This window comes from Antrostomus carolinensis, unplaced genomic scaffold (genome assembly GCF_000700745.2).
Source record: "Antrostomus carolinensis isolate BGI_N321 unplaced genomic scaffold, ASM70074v2 scaffold3708, whole genome shotgun sequence".
NCBI lineage: Eukaryota > Metazoa > Chordata > Aves > Caprimulgiformes > Caprimulgidae > Antrostomus > Antrostomus carolinensis.
Window position 1 is genome coordinate 23,146 of NW_010334876.1, and position 14,204 is coordinate 37,349.

Sequence of the window (14,204 nt, forward strand, 5' to 3'; positions counted from 1 at the left end):
GCATCATGACTGCATGCAAACTGCTTCTCCGTGCTGCTCCCTGGCCTGAGCTAGCTCCTCAGCTGTGATGGGGAGTTGTTGAGAGGATGTTGTTGGCCTGGGCCAGACAGGTGCAGGGACCATACTTATCAGAGTGGAGCACTGCTTTGCAGTGCCAGAAACATGCCCTCTCACTGTTTATTTACTAGTACAGGTGCATCCCAATATATATATATAAATATATAATATTAATGTCACTGTATTAGTAATTAATATATAAACAATATATTAAAGTTTCTGTAATATTAATATAACTTTGGTCAGACTGTGAACACTTTCAGGCAAAGACCATGCCCTTTTGAATAGGTAAAAGAACCCAAAACGTCATTAGTAGTTGTATGGTCTACAGCACTACCCAGTCATTGACTTCACTGTATAGTCTCAGCTGCTGTATGATTAATGACTTATGACTCACTTTTTATTGCTAAATATCTACATTTATAGTAGCATGTGGTTGTGAGGGTGCTTGATGCTTGTATGAGTAATATGTTCAGCGACTGACACTAAAAGCATGAAGGTAAATTTTCATGTTTGTACCCCTTAATGCCACACAGGGAAGGGCGTACATCACTGATGCCAGCCCTGTGCAAAGGCTGACTTTAACTCCTAGGAAACATGCTACGAGTGAAATCTATACGAAGCATCTCTGAACATCAGGAAGAGATCAATAATTAGTCTTAAAAGCTCTTTGTCTGCAAGCCAATGTTTCTATTTAGTTTTATAGATATTATTAAAAATGTATTGGCTGAAAATTGTAATCTGTTCTTAGACGAGAGTCTATTTAAAATTGCCAGGTGTGTGTTTCACACTGGATATCTTGTGTGGTCCTTCACACAGACTTTATCTCTGCCTATCTGTTCTGTGGAGGACACAGTTTAGCAGGTTTCTGACAGACCTATACGTCCTTCATGATGGTGGTGTTAGTGTATGACGCAAAGCAGAGCAGCAGAGAGAGCTTTGTTGATGAATAGGCTGCCATCATACTTCTTTCTCGCACTTCATTCACCTCTGGAAATCACTCACTTGCCTCTAATGTCAGCACTTACAGTTCACAGATCAGAGTACTGCAAACCCTTCATACTGGATAAAGTTTCCCAGTATAAATAGAGAAAGAATTTGCAACTGCAACAGCAGCAGTCTGCTGTGGTCCCCTGCATATGAGCATCTCTTGAGCAACACCCTGGCTGTTGCTGGTTTTGTGTTCCATAAAGCAACCTAAAACTGTGGTAATAGGAGAGAGCATAAAACCTGAGACAAACACAAGGTAGATCTGCAGAAGGTAGATCCTTATGGAGATTTCCCATTACTTAATTAAAGTGCCCAGTGACCAGTAGCCTTCTGCAGTGAGTATAATTTTCAGAAGCACCTGTGTGGCTTGGGAGTACACATTCTGTTATCACAAGAGACTTAGGAGACAAATGCAATTGACTCCAGATCTATCCATCTCAAGTTTAATCTTATTTATGTGGTTATTTAAGCATGTACAGCTGTGAGTGGGTGCATGATTAGACTTTTTAAATGCCTGTGTACCTTTCTCTCAGGGAAAGCAATGGTAATTAGAATGTCAATGTGATTTTAATGATTTGAGACAATTTAGAAAACTTAATTCAGCTGCTCTTCATTCCTGAATCAGAGCCCCCATACTTGTGTATGTTTGCAGCAAAAGCTAAATCTGCTCCAGCACACGTTGTTTCTACCCACGTTTGTGCATCTCAACCTAAACTTGAGCTTTTCCATTTCCCTCACTGTATCACAGGAAAACTGAGAGGCGTTTTTTTAGCACTATGCAAAAGAGAAGTCATCTGTAGGTCCTAATGACAAGTATAGGAAGTTGAGCTCAAGAGTTTTGCATCTATCCATACTTAATGTGGTCCTGCTGGGAGTACTGGGTATTGAATTAATTAGATACTTCTCTAGATTTTGATGACCTTGTGTTACATGTGAAATAGCTGATAAGCAATTAATGACTAACAGCAGCTTTGGACTGAGAGAGATGTATCCTGAACTATCACTTTTCTGTGAACAGTCTATCAAATCAGCTGACAGATTTTTGGTGCTTTGCTTCAAAGGGAACACAGGAAAACATAAAATTTATTTAGCACAGAGGCTCTTCTCCATATAGGAAATAGACTATATAAATATGTCTCTGGTATTGGTGATATCTGTGGAGTACTTGTAGACTCCTGAGCCTCAGCCTAACATTCCACATGACTGCCTCCTCTTGGAACTAGTTTTCCGAGCCAGTTTAATAATGTAAATTAGGTGCCATTTTCAATACAGAGCAGGAAGAAGAGTAATGGCATCATGGTGTCATCCCTGCTAGATAAAGCCTTTACAGTAGAGTTGTCCTCTGGTCTGGTTAAGTCTTGCTTACCCTAGGCAATGGAACAGCTTTAGCACGAGACAAAACCAACACAGGATGGGTTATGGGAAACAGGCATTCAAGTCCCTGTTCTGACTCAGATGAAGAGAAGATTTGAATCTGGATAAAGATGTGAACTACAAATAGAAGAAAGTCTCTAACATGTACCGTAGCTGATAAGACAGCACTACTTCAGTCCCAAGACTGATACTTAATTATGTGTGTAACTTGCACCCTTTGTTTCAAACTGTCTCTTGCTTTTGTTAAAAATTACCAGAAACAAAAAGCTGCACTTAGAACACTTGTCTTGCTCAGTGCAGTTCAGGGGAGAGGGGGGATTTGTCAAAGAATGTGAAATTTCCATATAAGATCACCATAAAATATTTTTCCTGGTTTTTATTACTTCCACCATCAAACTGAAGTATGGAATTTTTACATGTCTCTGGTCTTGCTCTCCAACTTCTCAACAGAGCCATTCATTCCTGTGAGTGGTCACCGTTGCCTACTTCAAAGAACAGTGCATAAAATCTTCTCTCATATTTTGCCTTCAGGAAAAGTTTCTTCTGCAAAGTAAGCTCCTACCATAAGTAACAGAGTTCATTGAAGCACAGGGAATTATTTCCATTGTAAGATCTCTGGATCATTGCAGGAAAATTAAAAACTCCAAGCTGTGTCCTGCTTCTGCAGCCGTTCAAATGAATGTCACTGTTAAGACTGTACAGACTTTACAGAAAGTAACTTCCCTGTTTTACTAAGATTATCAAAAACATCACAAGAAAACGAAAACTTTTTTGGGTGCAGTTTTGTAGCAGATGGTTCTGCTTAGAGGAATCTATTGTGCCCAACATCAAAGCAGGAAACTGTAGTAGTTTGTTCCTGTGTGAATTGTTGCCTTTTCTGACATACTATCTCTTTTATATTTTGTACTAACATGTGCATGAGGAAAGAGAAAATTTATTGGCCAAAAGAAGTTAGAGAGTTGTGCCAGGTCAGGTTGCCATGGAGAGTACAAGGAAGATTCAGGTCAACAAACACTTCTCAAATCATAAATTACTCTTGTTAATACATGAAAGTACTTGAAAGAAGGCTTGGTAGTGGGTCACCTCTAGCTGCAACTTGCAAGCTGGAACACTAAAATGTCCTTCCCAGAAATTTTGCTTGGATGTGCATTGACTGGTCAGATGTGCACTTCCTTGAGCACTAATGACCAGCAGAGCCCTGAGTTCCCTATCTTCATTGCTGGAAGGTAGGGTCCTTTCCAGCACAGCCCTCTCTTTTACCTGATCCCACTTTTGTAAGGCTAAAGGAGGAGATGATAGAGAATCACTCATCACAGCTTGCACCATGGCATGACACACCCTGGGGCTGGGTTTTGTCCTAATCCCCTCTTCCCAGTGAAATTGCATTCAGCTAAGAAGAAAGGGTGTTAGCAAGGCAGGAAAGAGAGATTTCCAAAATCTTCTAGGTTCCTTACAGCCAAACAAGCCATCATGATTTTGTAATGTAACAGTATTTTGTGATAGTGTGATTCTTTTTTTTAATCAGTATTGTGGACAATTCAAAGGGCCTGCTGCGTCTCTTATTCACTAACCGTGACTGGAAAGCTTTTGGTTTCATTCTCTTACTAAAAGATGTATACTCCTGTGAGTGTGAGCTGGTCCCATATAAGTCTCCTGAGAGCAGATGTAAATGAAGTAAAGGTACAAATGGCTATAGGGAGATCTGGAAATCCTTACACATTGAAGTTACTAGGTTCATGCTAACCATGGACTTCTAGGTGCCATAAAACACAAACAATGTAAGCTGGCCAAAATTTAGGAAGTACTGGATATTGAAGTACAGACACTTCAAGGAGCACTTAGTCAATGAACAGAAACACTGAGCCCAGTCTTCTCGTGGGGGAAGAAGCAAGAGCTTGTAGCTCAGAGCTGCTTCAGAGAAGGTGACTAAGTCCTTTCTAGGCTGCAGGTCCCACTGGTTCAAGGCCTGGGTGTGCCCTTCCATTCCTGAACATCATGTGCTCTGCATATATTTACTCCCTAACTGTGGGGCTGATTTCAGGCACAAGCCCTATGGGCAGTCAGGCAAGTGGCAGGCTCCTGAATGGAAAAAGGCTGAGGCTGCAGAGCAGTTATTTTAGTAACACAGCATAGGACCTCTTACAGGGACACCATGAAAGCAAATGTGCTCCAGCTGTGAAGGCAGAGGGATGGTGTGAGTGAGGTAGATGCAGAGGCATGGTTCTGTAGCAGGACCAGGGCTCAGGAACTTGGGGTGGGTTCACATCTCCCTTTGCAGCTTCTGCTACTGGTGCCTTGCCATTTTTGGTGTGGGAGACAACAGTCAACTGAATTGTATGGGTGCAAAAGCAAGGATAAAATTGTTCAATTTTGCTTCCACCACAAAAAGCCTTAAGTCAACTCTGATTGTATGCAGACATCAGATACGAAAAGTTCCTTATCTGTGTCAGCTTGAGGAAACTGGGAAGCTTAGTAGGTGTTTTGGGCCCCAAAAGGTGCCAGTAGGAGTCATTGCACCCCTTGGCCCCAAAAAATCTTGTCATGACAAAGCTCCTCAAAAAGAAAAGGTGTTAAAGCAATGTCAGGATGAGAAGTGATTGTTTGAAGGGAAGAAGAGAGCAGCCACCATTTTTAGAGTTAGTTAACTTTCTGCTGAGATGAACGGGGAAGCTCACATTTTGCTGAGCAACTGTTTGGAGTTGCTCAGAGCACCCTCAGGTGCACATCACTTTAATGTTTTCTTTCCTAGCAATTTCAAGGTTTTCTTGAGTGTAAGTTTTCCTAGCTTAGCTTTTTGACCTGTTTGGAAAGTGCAGTTTGCACTCAAGTCTGAAATAAGCCAAGGAACTCTTGCCTGTGCACATGCAGAGCAGAATGGTGCAAAACAAAGCACGAGCGTTTGAGCGGAGGGAATCTGGCTCCTGCTGCCGCCAGCAAGCATGGAACTCCTCTTGTCTCTTGCCCTCGGTCTTTGTGCTGGCAGGTGGATCCCCCACTCTGTGCACATGTACGTGCAAGAAGGAGAGAAAGATCAGGTTGGGTTGGGGTTTTTTTTGGTGCAAAATACTTACAGACGGAATTCTGAACTCAGAACCGCTTGTAAATAAAATCAAGCATTGGGCTAATCTCATGCAGGCGGCAAGGGCCTCACAACAGGCACTGCCGTGAGAGGGAGAGAAAGGGTGCAGCTTTTCAGAAAGCCTTGGTGCTGTATTCACTTCTAAGGAATGGCCTGTGCTGGCAGTAAGTAGTGTTTTTAGCGTATCATACTGCCTTGTTTACTGACAATACCTGGACCTGGAATATAAAGGTATCAGCAACACTTTTGACAGTGTGATCACACAATATGATCAGTGCTACTGATCATATTGTGTGTTTTTGCTAGAATCAGAGGTTTAAATGTCCCTTTTCTGATGCATAGGCAGGACCCTGTGTGCCATGTTCTTGCATAAATTACCATATTATTATGGTAACTTTCTTTAGGAGTCTGCAGCCTTAACTTGCTCCAAGCTCCATAGTTTCCCCTTGTCAGTTCTTATCCCCAGAGCTGATATCTGGGCTCCACAAAGCACAAGCCATCCCAATTTGGGAGTGTGAAATCTCTGCTTTCAGTCGATTTTAAAAGCAAGCTCCATATTCTTTTGCGGGTAGGCACAGCCCAGAAAGCATAAAGCACCGTAAGCCAGCAGTTTAGGATGAAAGCAAGAAGCAGCTGGGCTCCAGTATTGGACTGACAAATTGTGGAAGAATTTCTTTTTTGGGTGCCCTGGCCCTTTACCAGCACTTTGCTTTTTATGTCATGTGGATCTATATTTGAGACAGATACCCTACTCACCATGTCTTGAGGCTCACCCTGTGCATAGTGATGTGAGAGAAGACAATTAGTAATGTTTGGAGGGAGTATAACAGGATGCTGTTGCTAGAGCTTGGCACAAGATGCTCAGGCCAGCTCTGGCTGCTCCATCACCCACAGGTCTTGTGTGGCAGGATGGGAGGGAAAGCTCCTCCTGTCTGAATTGAGAGAAGCTTTAAGAAACCAGAAGACAAATTGCTTCACATTAAAGCCTGTGTGATTTATGGCATGTCATTTGCATGCCAAAACTTCCCTAAACAAAGCTAATTAGGGAGCTGAAAGAGCCTTTCCTCCAGAAACAACGCATTCTGCTGTAACTGTTAAATAGCTGCAGTCAGATTTGATAGCTTATTACTGCATTAAGAACCTCTTCCTGACACCCGTATCTCCATGCCATCCATAGAAATGTCTGTTTCAAAAGATCCACCAACAGTCTTGGTGTGTAGCAGGCAACTTTGGGAGAAAGGCAAGAAGAATGGAGTGTTTTCCCAGCCACACATCGCTGCCTTTCCTGCCACTGCTGGTCGTTGCCACCAGCCTTCTGGCACACCAGGAAAGTGCCTTCAACAGGCAGTTTATTTTAAACATATGGTACCGATTTAGCAAGCCCCGTAAACATGTGTAACTCAAACATTCCTTAGATATTCAGGAAGAAGACACATTGCATATTTACGTTCATCTGCTGATTGGTGATTTCTTCGGGACTGTTCAGTAGGACCATTTACTCATTTACTCAAAATGCAACACTGACCAAGTCCTCTCCTCCTCCAGACCCTGCAATAAGGCGTTTGACCAGAAGGAGGATAAGTTATTCCTAGTGTGAGCTCTGCGTCACTGCAGCTTGATTGCTATTAGACCTCAAGCCGGTTTGGTTGAAACGAAACACTGATTCCTCTGACTTCAGTGCAGATACACTTCTGTAATGTCTGCTCGTGGGATATAGTACAGACAAAGCTGCAGACGTTGAAAAAGTAGCCTTCGGTAACGAGTACACAGAATTCCTCCAGGCTGAACTCACTGCTCAGCTGGCATCATAACTGCCAGGAGATAGCAAGGACGCGCATAAACCAGAGAGAAAAAAAACTGAACATTTTTTGACTGAATCACTAAATGCCAAAATCTTGTTAGGGCAGAGGAAGCCGTTAAATGGGGCTGGGGGTTTGTTACAGGTCTTTCCAGTTAACATCTGTGCTCTGCTGCAAAAGCAAGCCAGCCTTGGTTTGGATTTGCTCACCTGTGACACCAGGCAAGCCTTGGGAAATTCTCCAAAACTGGCCTGCCAAGAGCCTGCAGGCATATGACAACCAAATCCAACATGAATATAGATGATAAGGAGCTATTAACTCCCACAGAAACATGAGCAAACATCTACCAAAGGCAAAATGAAACATGTACTCGCCGTATCACTGAATTTGTAGAAAACCATCAGTACAACAGCCTTCTGTTTTTTAAGACACTGTGAGTAGCTCCCAGGGAGGAAATTTTGTAGAAAACATAATTCAGTTTGCCAGACTGCTGTTGTGCTCCCAATCCATTAATTTATGAATCATTTGATTCCTCCCAACATTCTTCAGTTGTTTTCTTACTTGCCAAAATAAGCTACTTGGCTGCCTAAAATGTCCACCCAAATATATTCTTACTCATATAGAATTGCTGGGGAGGGAAACTGAAACGTCTGAGTTCCTCAGTCAGAACTACCCAGTGGCTTAGGTCAGCCTTCCCTGCCTGCCCAGCAGCCTCCTGGGACACACGGGCATTAGGATTTTAGGTCTCTGAAAAGAAAAAGGAAGAGTTGCTCTCCGAAAAATCCATGTCCCAAGGTAACCTGTGAGCCCTTTGCCAAACAAACAGATCAGCCCAGTATCTCCCAGTGGCCCCACTCAAGTATATGACTTATTAGTAAGTGACGGGTGTCAGGGGATTAACTCTAAAACAAATCTGCCCCATTTTCACATATTAAATGTCAGTCTTCTTTGTCAGGAACTCCAGTCTCAAACCTCCTCTTTCTTTTCAAACAAGACTGATTTGGGAAACCTTTAGAGTGTCTTTGCAAGCACTGTTTCTCTTTCTTCTAAAGAGGCACAAATGAGCTTCAGCATTTGGAAGCTGACAAGAGGCCGTCCTTGTCTGAGTTTTATTATAGGAAGAAGGACTGTTTTAATGCCCAGAGAAGTGCTTTCAGACCTCTAGAATGTCCCTGCCTCAAAAGATTAGAGTGAGAAATATCTGTCATCCACAGAAAGTCACAAAATGCGTGAGGTAATGCTGACTATAAGCAGACAGCTTCAGAAAAGTATAACTTGCTCCAGACTTGCCATTTCTGCATGCTTTCTGTTTAGAAGCCAAAACTAAGGGATGTTTTTGCTTTGTGGCTTAGAGTTTAGGACATGTGGATACCGGGAATTTAATCACATCTAGAGACATTCTTTCTTTTTTTAAAGCAGATTTTTTAAAGTTTGTCTGACACATACACTTTCCCATTCACATAATTTCAACTTCAGTGCAAAAGCCTGCTAATGAAGTTTTTTTCTTTTATAATTTGTGATAGAAGGCATTAAGTCTTGAATAAAAATAATCCTAACTGCAAGTGTAGGTCTTAGCACGGCAGGTTTTCACACACAGCACATGCTTCATGCTCAGTCCACAGTGAGAGGTTCAGCAATCTGGACTCTCTTCGTCTGCACAAAGTCAGGAGTAGTTTAGGCTGCTTTGAAAATGATGTGGGTTACCTCATGTAATTAGGGCATGAAGGCAGTGCAGTGTAGATGCCATTGAGGTTGCTTTAGGCATGCCAACTTGGCTTGTGGTGGCAGCCTTACTAGAACAGCTTGGAATCTGGTATGGGAGGAAGAAGCCAAATGTTTCCCTGGTTAAATATTGAGCCCATTTTGACCTCTTTGCTACAGCAGAATGGCTCCTACCAATGACAGGCATAAGAAATCAAAACCTACCTTTAACACACCGAACTTTGCTGTAGCCCTAGCTGTTATGGCACACAAAAATTGATCTCACGAGACTTAAACAGAAGTTAGGCATCCAGTCAAATCATCTCAATAACCTAGGGACCAAGAGAAAGACCTACAAACAGCATTGCATCTCCCTTTATTTGCACACTCATCTTGAGGTGGACTAGATGGAGAGCTATTTGGATGTGCTTATTTTTCCTAAGTCATCATGAAGGGAACATAGAGGTCTAGGCCCCCCATTTGGAGCTTGACATGAATCTTACTGCAACCTTAGTATGCACCTGGAAGTCAGCATGAGGTAGTTAGCTTGCTGCAAGTTCACATTTTCATTGCAGCTGACTTCCTTGCATGACAAATCTTAATATTTAATTCTGAAATCCTGCTTAGGCAAACATACGCCTGAAATCAATAGCAGATTTGTATCTCTAGTTGTGCATGTAGCAGCTGTCATTTCTGGTAACACCCATGTTATGTATTTATTGTATGTGTTTTTTCTTTCAGACTGTTTGTCTTACACGGCGCTAGAAGTTTTATCAAAAAGGTGTTATGGGAAACAGAGATGCAAAATCATTGTCACTAGCCGGGATTTTGGAAGTCCGTGCCTACCTGGAGTGACAAAATACCTTAACGTCAGCTATGCATGTGGTAAGAGCAAAGGCAGGAGCATTTTAAACCCCTCAATCTGCTTGCAAAGCAGAACAATGCCACATACATGCACCAGAGGCTTCCTTCATCTCCCCTTCCTTTTAACGTAGGAAGTTTGTGATGTAGCCATACAAGAACAACCAAAATATGGGCAGAGCTGCACCTAATGTAATCTCAGGCATTAAGGGGTTTTTTCCTATAAAAATGCAGTTGGCAATAAAATATAAAGTATGTGTTTTAATATTTTGAGAAATACTATCAAAATAAGAGTCTGTTCTATGTAATTGACCCGCTAGAAAAAATAACCTGGCATTGCCTGCCATCAGTGCAGGTAAAGCAGTCCAGCATAATTGAAGCACTGTGTACAAGCCCAGTCCTGAAATATGATTCACATGAGCACACCTACGGCCTTCAGCCTTGCGGAGGGATTTCCTTTCTCATAGGCAAAGTCTCACTAAAAGTAAAGGTTTGAGGGTATACATCCCTTGCAGAACTGAAGCCTACTTCAGTTCATTCCTCAGACAAGAGGGAACAGTTTTCCATATTATTTACCATACACTAATATCTTTACGTCAGGGGAAAGCAATAATTCCCTACGATTCTTTTTCTCAGAAGTAAATATCATGGGACAGCAGCGTGTAATATCGATAAAGCTGAGGGAAAAGTGGTTGCAGAACTTCAATGTAGTGCCTTATTTTGGTATTGCACAGTTTTAGGTATGGTTGTGCCTTTCTGAAGCTTCAAACAGATTTCCTCAGCCTCTGCTTTCTGCTGCTGATTAGCTGTGGGGTGGAAGTGTGAGGGTCAGGGGTGATTGTCTCTCATATGCCTCTGCTTCAGCCGAAGGATGGGTGAAAGCTTTTTCACCAACTTACTGCTCTGCTTACTGCGCACTTCTTGGAAAGCTGCCAGCCCAGCTCCTTTCTGGCTCTTTCTGGTCTGTAGGGAGCCACAGCAGTAGCTCCACAGGGACATATCATAGAGTCCTTTCGCTGCATCTCTAGCGAGCAGTGGTCAAAGGGCACGGGTTATCTGAGACGGGCTTTTGGGAACAGCAGTGTAGGATAGATTACCAGATCACCGTGTACCTGAAGATCAGGGGAAAATGAGCCCTGGCTGCTTCCTTGCTAGCATGAGAGATTTTCTTTTTTAGTTTCCCTGTGAGTTAGTTGTCAGGTGAGAGGTGTTGCAGTAATTCAGCTTTCTATTGTTGAAGAGAGCTGGAGACCTGCCTTTGCACTAACAGGTTGTATTATTGTGCAGTTGCCTTCATGCTGTAGTAACTTTATGAATGAGTCAGTGGAATTCTCCTTAATTAGAGTAAGGATAATGATAACAGATCTTTCTTGCACACGTGTGTACTAGAAAACTGGTGTATGTTTGTTTACAGTGAGGTTATGCATTCTGTTATATAGTGAAGTGGTTTTGCAAAAGCACGTGGGTAATAAATAGTGTTCTTGTGTGTTGCTGGCACATTTTGAAGACTTTTTCTTTTGCCAAATCCTACTGAGCTGTGCAATCTGAAGCATTAGCCAATGATTTGCAGGTCTAGTTATTTTACAGATCATCTAGTGAACATGGGAAGAGCTTGGGCATATTCCAGAATGACATTTTACATTCTTTCCCCTCGCTAGAAGATCCTCACTAATCTGATGTTTCCCAAGCTAAGGTAAATAGGCCTCCTCCTGAAGTGACAGGAGCACAACAGAGCAGACCACGTTCTGTGAGGACTGTGCCACACTTGAAAGTATTTCCATTATGGTCAGGAATGTGAGAAAAAACATACATCACCTCAGTGATCAACAACCATTTAGGGCTAGTGTGGCTGGCTGCATTTTTATTTTTGCAGTGAATTCCTGCTAGTAAAAACTTAGCAGGAGCCAGGAGGTGCTGGTTTCTCACAGTCTCAATGCCCTCAATGACCTGCTTAGCATCATCTCATGTCTGCACAAGGTGCCATCTCCTGGCTCTTGCTGAGGCTGGACTTCAGGAGCCCCTCTTAGGAAACACAGCTCCCAGTGCCCCGTGTTTTGTGTGTACTCCCTGGATGCCATTCAAAATCTGTCTGTGGGCTGCCTTTGGCAGCTTGCAGGAGGTGACTGACTCCAACCTTACTTGACAAAGTAGTGCTGGCACAAGTTGTAGTACAGATGTGATTATCTTGATAAAAAATTCCTCATGCTAGTACCAGTTATTCTGTTCAGTGACCTGATGCAACCTATCCTAGTTAAAGTCCTCGTGTCTGAAATGAAACCATAATGAAAATGAACAATGCAAGCAGTCAGGAGCATTTTTTGTCCATGCCATTTTGAGTTAAGCATCCCCCTAAAACAAATATTTGAGTGGCATACTAAATTGCTGTTCAAACCTGATTGGAAGACATGGGGAAAATTATTCAGTCCTCTAGCAAGCAAAGCCCTGGGAAGTTCCCCTTGGGAGGGGAGCAGGAGGAACATCAGCACAGATGAAGGAACCCCAGCCTGGGCACCAGGCCATGCGACAGGAGCTTCACAAAGTCACTGGGGATGGTGTGTCCTCCCAGGATGTTGTTCATAACACATGCACATTGTTCATAACAGCCAGGCCTGCAGAGTACAGTCTGAAAACCAACCAACCTGCTCACTGACTGCCTCATACACCAGCAAAAATGCTCTGCTGCTGGAAAACAGTTCAGAATTTCAATGAGGTACAAACCAAAATAGAAATGAGCTCATTGTCCCCTATCTCTTTTGGTCTTCTATTACAAATAGGAGTAAAAAGTCCCACAAAAATTCCTTAATCGGGAAAGGAAACAGCTATGACTTTGAGCCCACACACAAAGCAAAGTTCTGCTCAGACAGAAGTGCTATTTTAAGTTGTTTTCAAAGGAGAATCATGATAAGCCCCAAAAACCTCAGTCTCCTCTATTCCATTTAAGTTTCCTTAACGCTATTTACTGGCAAGTGTTTCTATGTGGGATACAGGTGAGCTTCATACCTGAAATTTCTTCCTTTTTTTTTCCCCTTCACATCAGTCTGAAAATCAATCAATCTGCCTTCACATAGTACAGGGAACAGGTGCCAAGATCTGGGTATCTGAAGGGCCCATTCATCTAACTCAGAATAAGTGAACTCTCAATGTCAGCAGGATGCACCTGCTTTTAGCACTTCTAATTATTTTGAGTGTGAAAACTTATCAAGGGAAAAAATTAATTAAATGAGAAGGACACAGTCCACTCCCACCCAGCACATCTCTTCCCATCCTGAGCACCGTCCTCCTCGGTGACCATTTGTCTCAGAGGCTGTGCAGAGAATGTCACACAAGACTATAAACATTTCTCTGAGAATTACAGTGAATTATCTTCATCAAAAACCAGTATTTAGATGCAGTTTAGCATCTGACTGTAGTCCAGTCCTGAATTTGTAGGCCAGTTTTGTCTCCTGTCCACTGGTTGGCACACCCCCTGTGGGGTAGAAGACAAGAGGGCGGAAAACAGGGGCAGCTGCATTGATGTTCCTGGAGCTCCACGGGGGCTGGTACATGAATCCAGTCACAGGTCGAGAGCTGCCCTTACTTGTCCCTAGCAAGAAATCACAGCACTATCCGTCCCCTTTGGTGTTTCTCTGATCTTTAGGTGAAAATTCCTGACGCTCTGCCTGTGCAGCCCATCCCTTAGGCTTGCTCTGCCTGCCACACTTGCCCTTTTCTCCCTTTCCTGCCCACCCTGTCTTCCTCTCAGTCTTCTTCCCAGTTACTTTATCCCCTTTCCCACCTCCTTTTCCTCCCGCCCAGCTAACCCTGTGAGCAGGGTGCTCTTTGCCACCATCGTGGTGCCATGCTTCCCGGTGTGCCAGCTCTGTGGGTGGTGGTGAAGGGAGGAGAATGTGTCACTGAGTGCCCCCCTTCTCCTGGGGCTCCCGTGTCTGCACGGCCCTGCACTTGCCAGCTGTCGGGTTAGAGTATTGCTAGGTTGGGGCTGGTTCGGTGGGGATGAGCAGCACAGCCCTGCCTGGGGCTGCACCACTCACCACCTCTGCAAACACTCCTGTCCTCCTGGTGTGAGGGAGCATCTTGGGGACACTGAGGAAGCTCCGGCTGGCTGCAGCGCCAGGGCCAGGTTTGCACACCGGCAGGGCTGACACTTGCCCGTGCTGCCTTCTGTCACAGCCACCCACTCCAGCCTCTGAGCAGTGGAGCCACCTGCTCTGATCCCTTCCCTTCCATACTACCATTCGAAACCCAGTTAATCACAGAACCACAGGATCACAGAATGGAAGGGGTTGGAAGGGACCTCAGGAGATCATCTAGTCCAACCCTCCTGCCAAAGCAGGTTTCCTGCA

At 43.5% G+C, this 14,204-nt stretch overlaps 1 protein-coding gene across 2 annotated transcripts in view; it reads left to right on the forward strand.

The window, feature by feature from the left end:
• EVA1C (eva-1 homolog C) overlaps positions 1 to 14,204 on the forward strand; it is a 24,780-nt gene that overhangs the window by 7,476 nt on the left and 3,100 nt on the right. For both annotated transcript variants that reach the window (XM_029086573.1, XM_029086574.1), the window contains exon 4: positions 9,742 to 9,885. In XM_029086573.1, the coding sequence (XP_028942406.1) occupies positions 9,742 to 9,885 (144 nt within the window). The remainder of the gene's footprint in view (positions 1 to 9,741; positions 9,886 to 14,204) is intronic.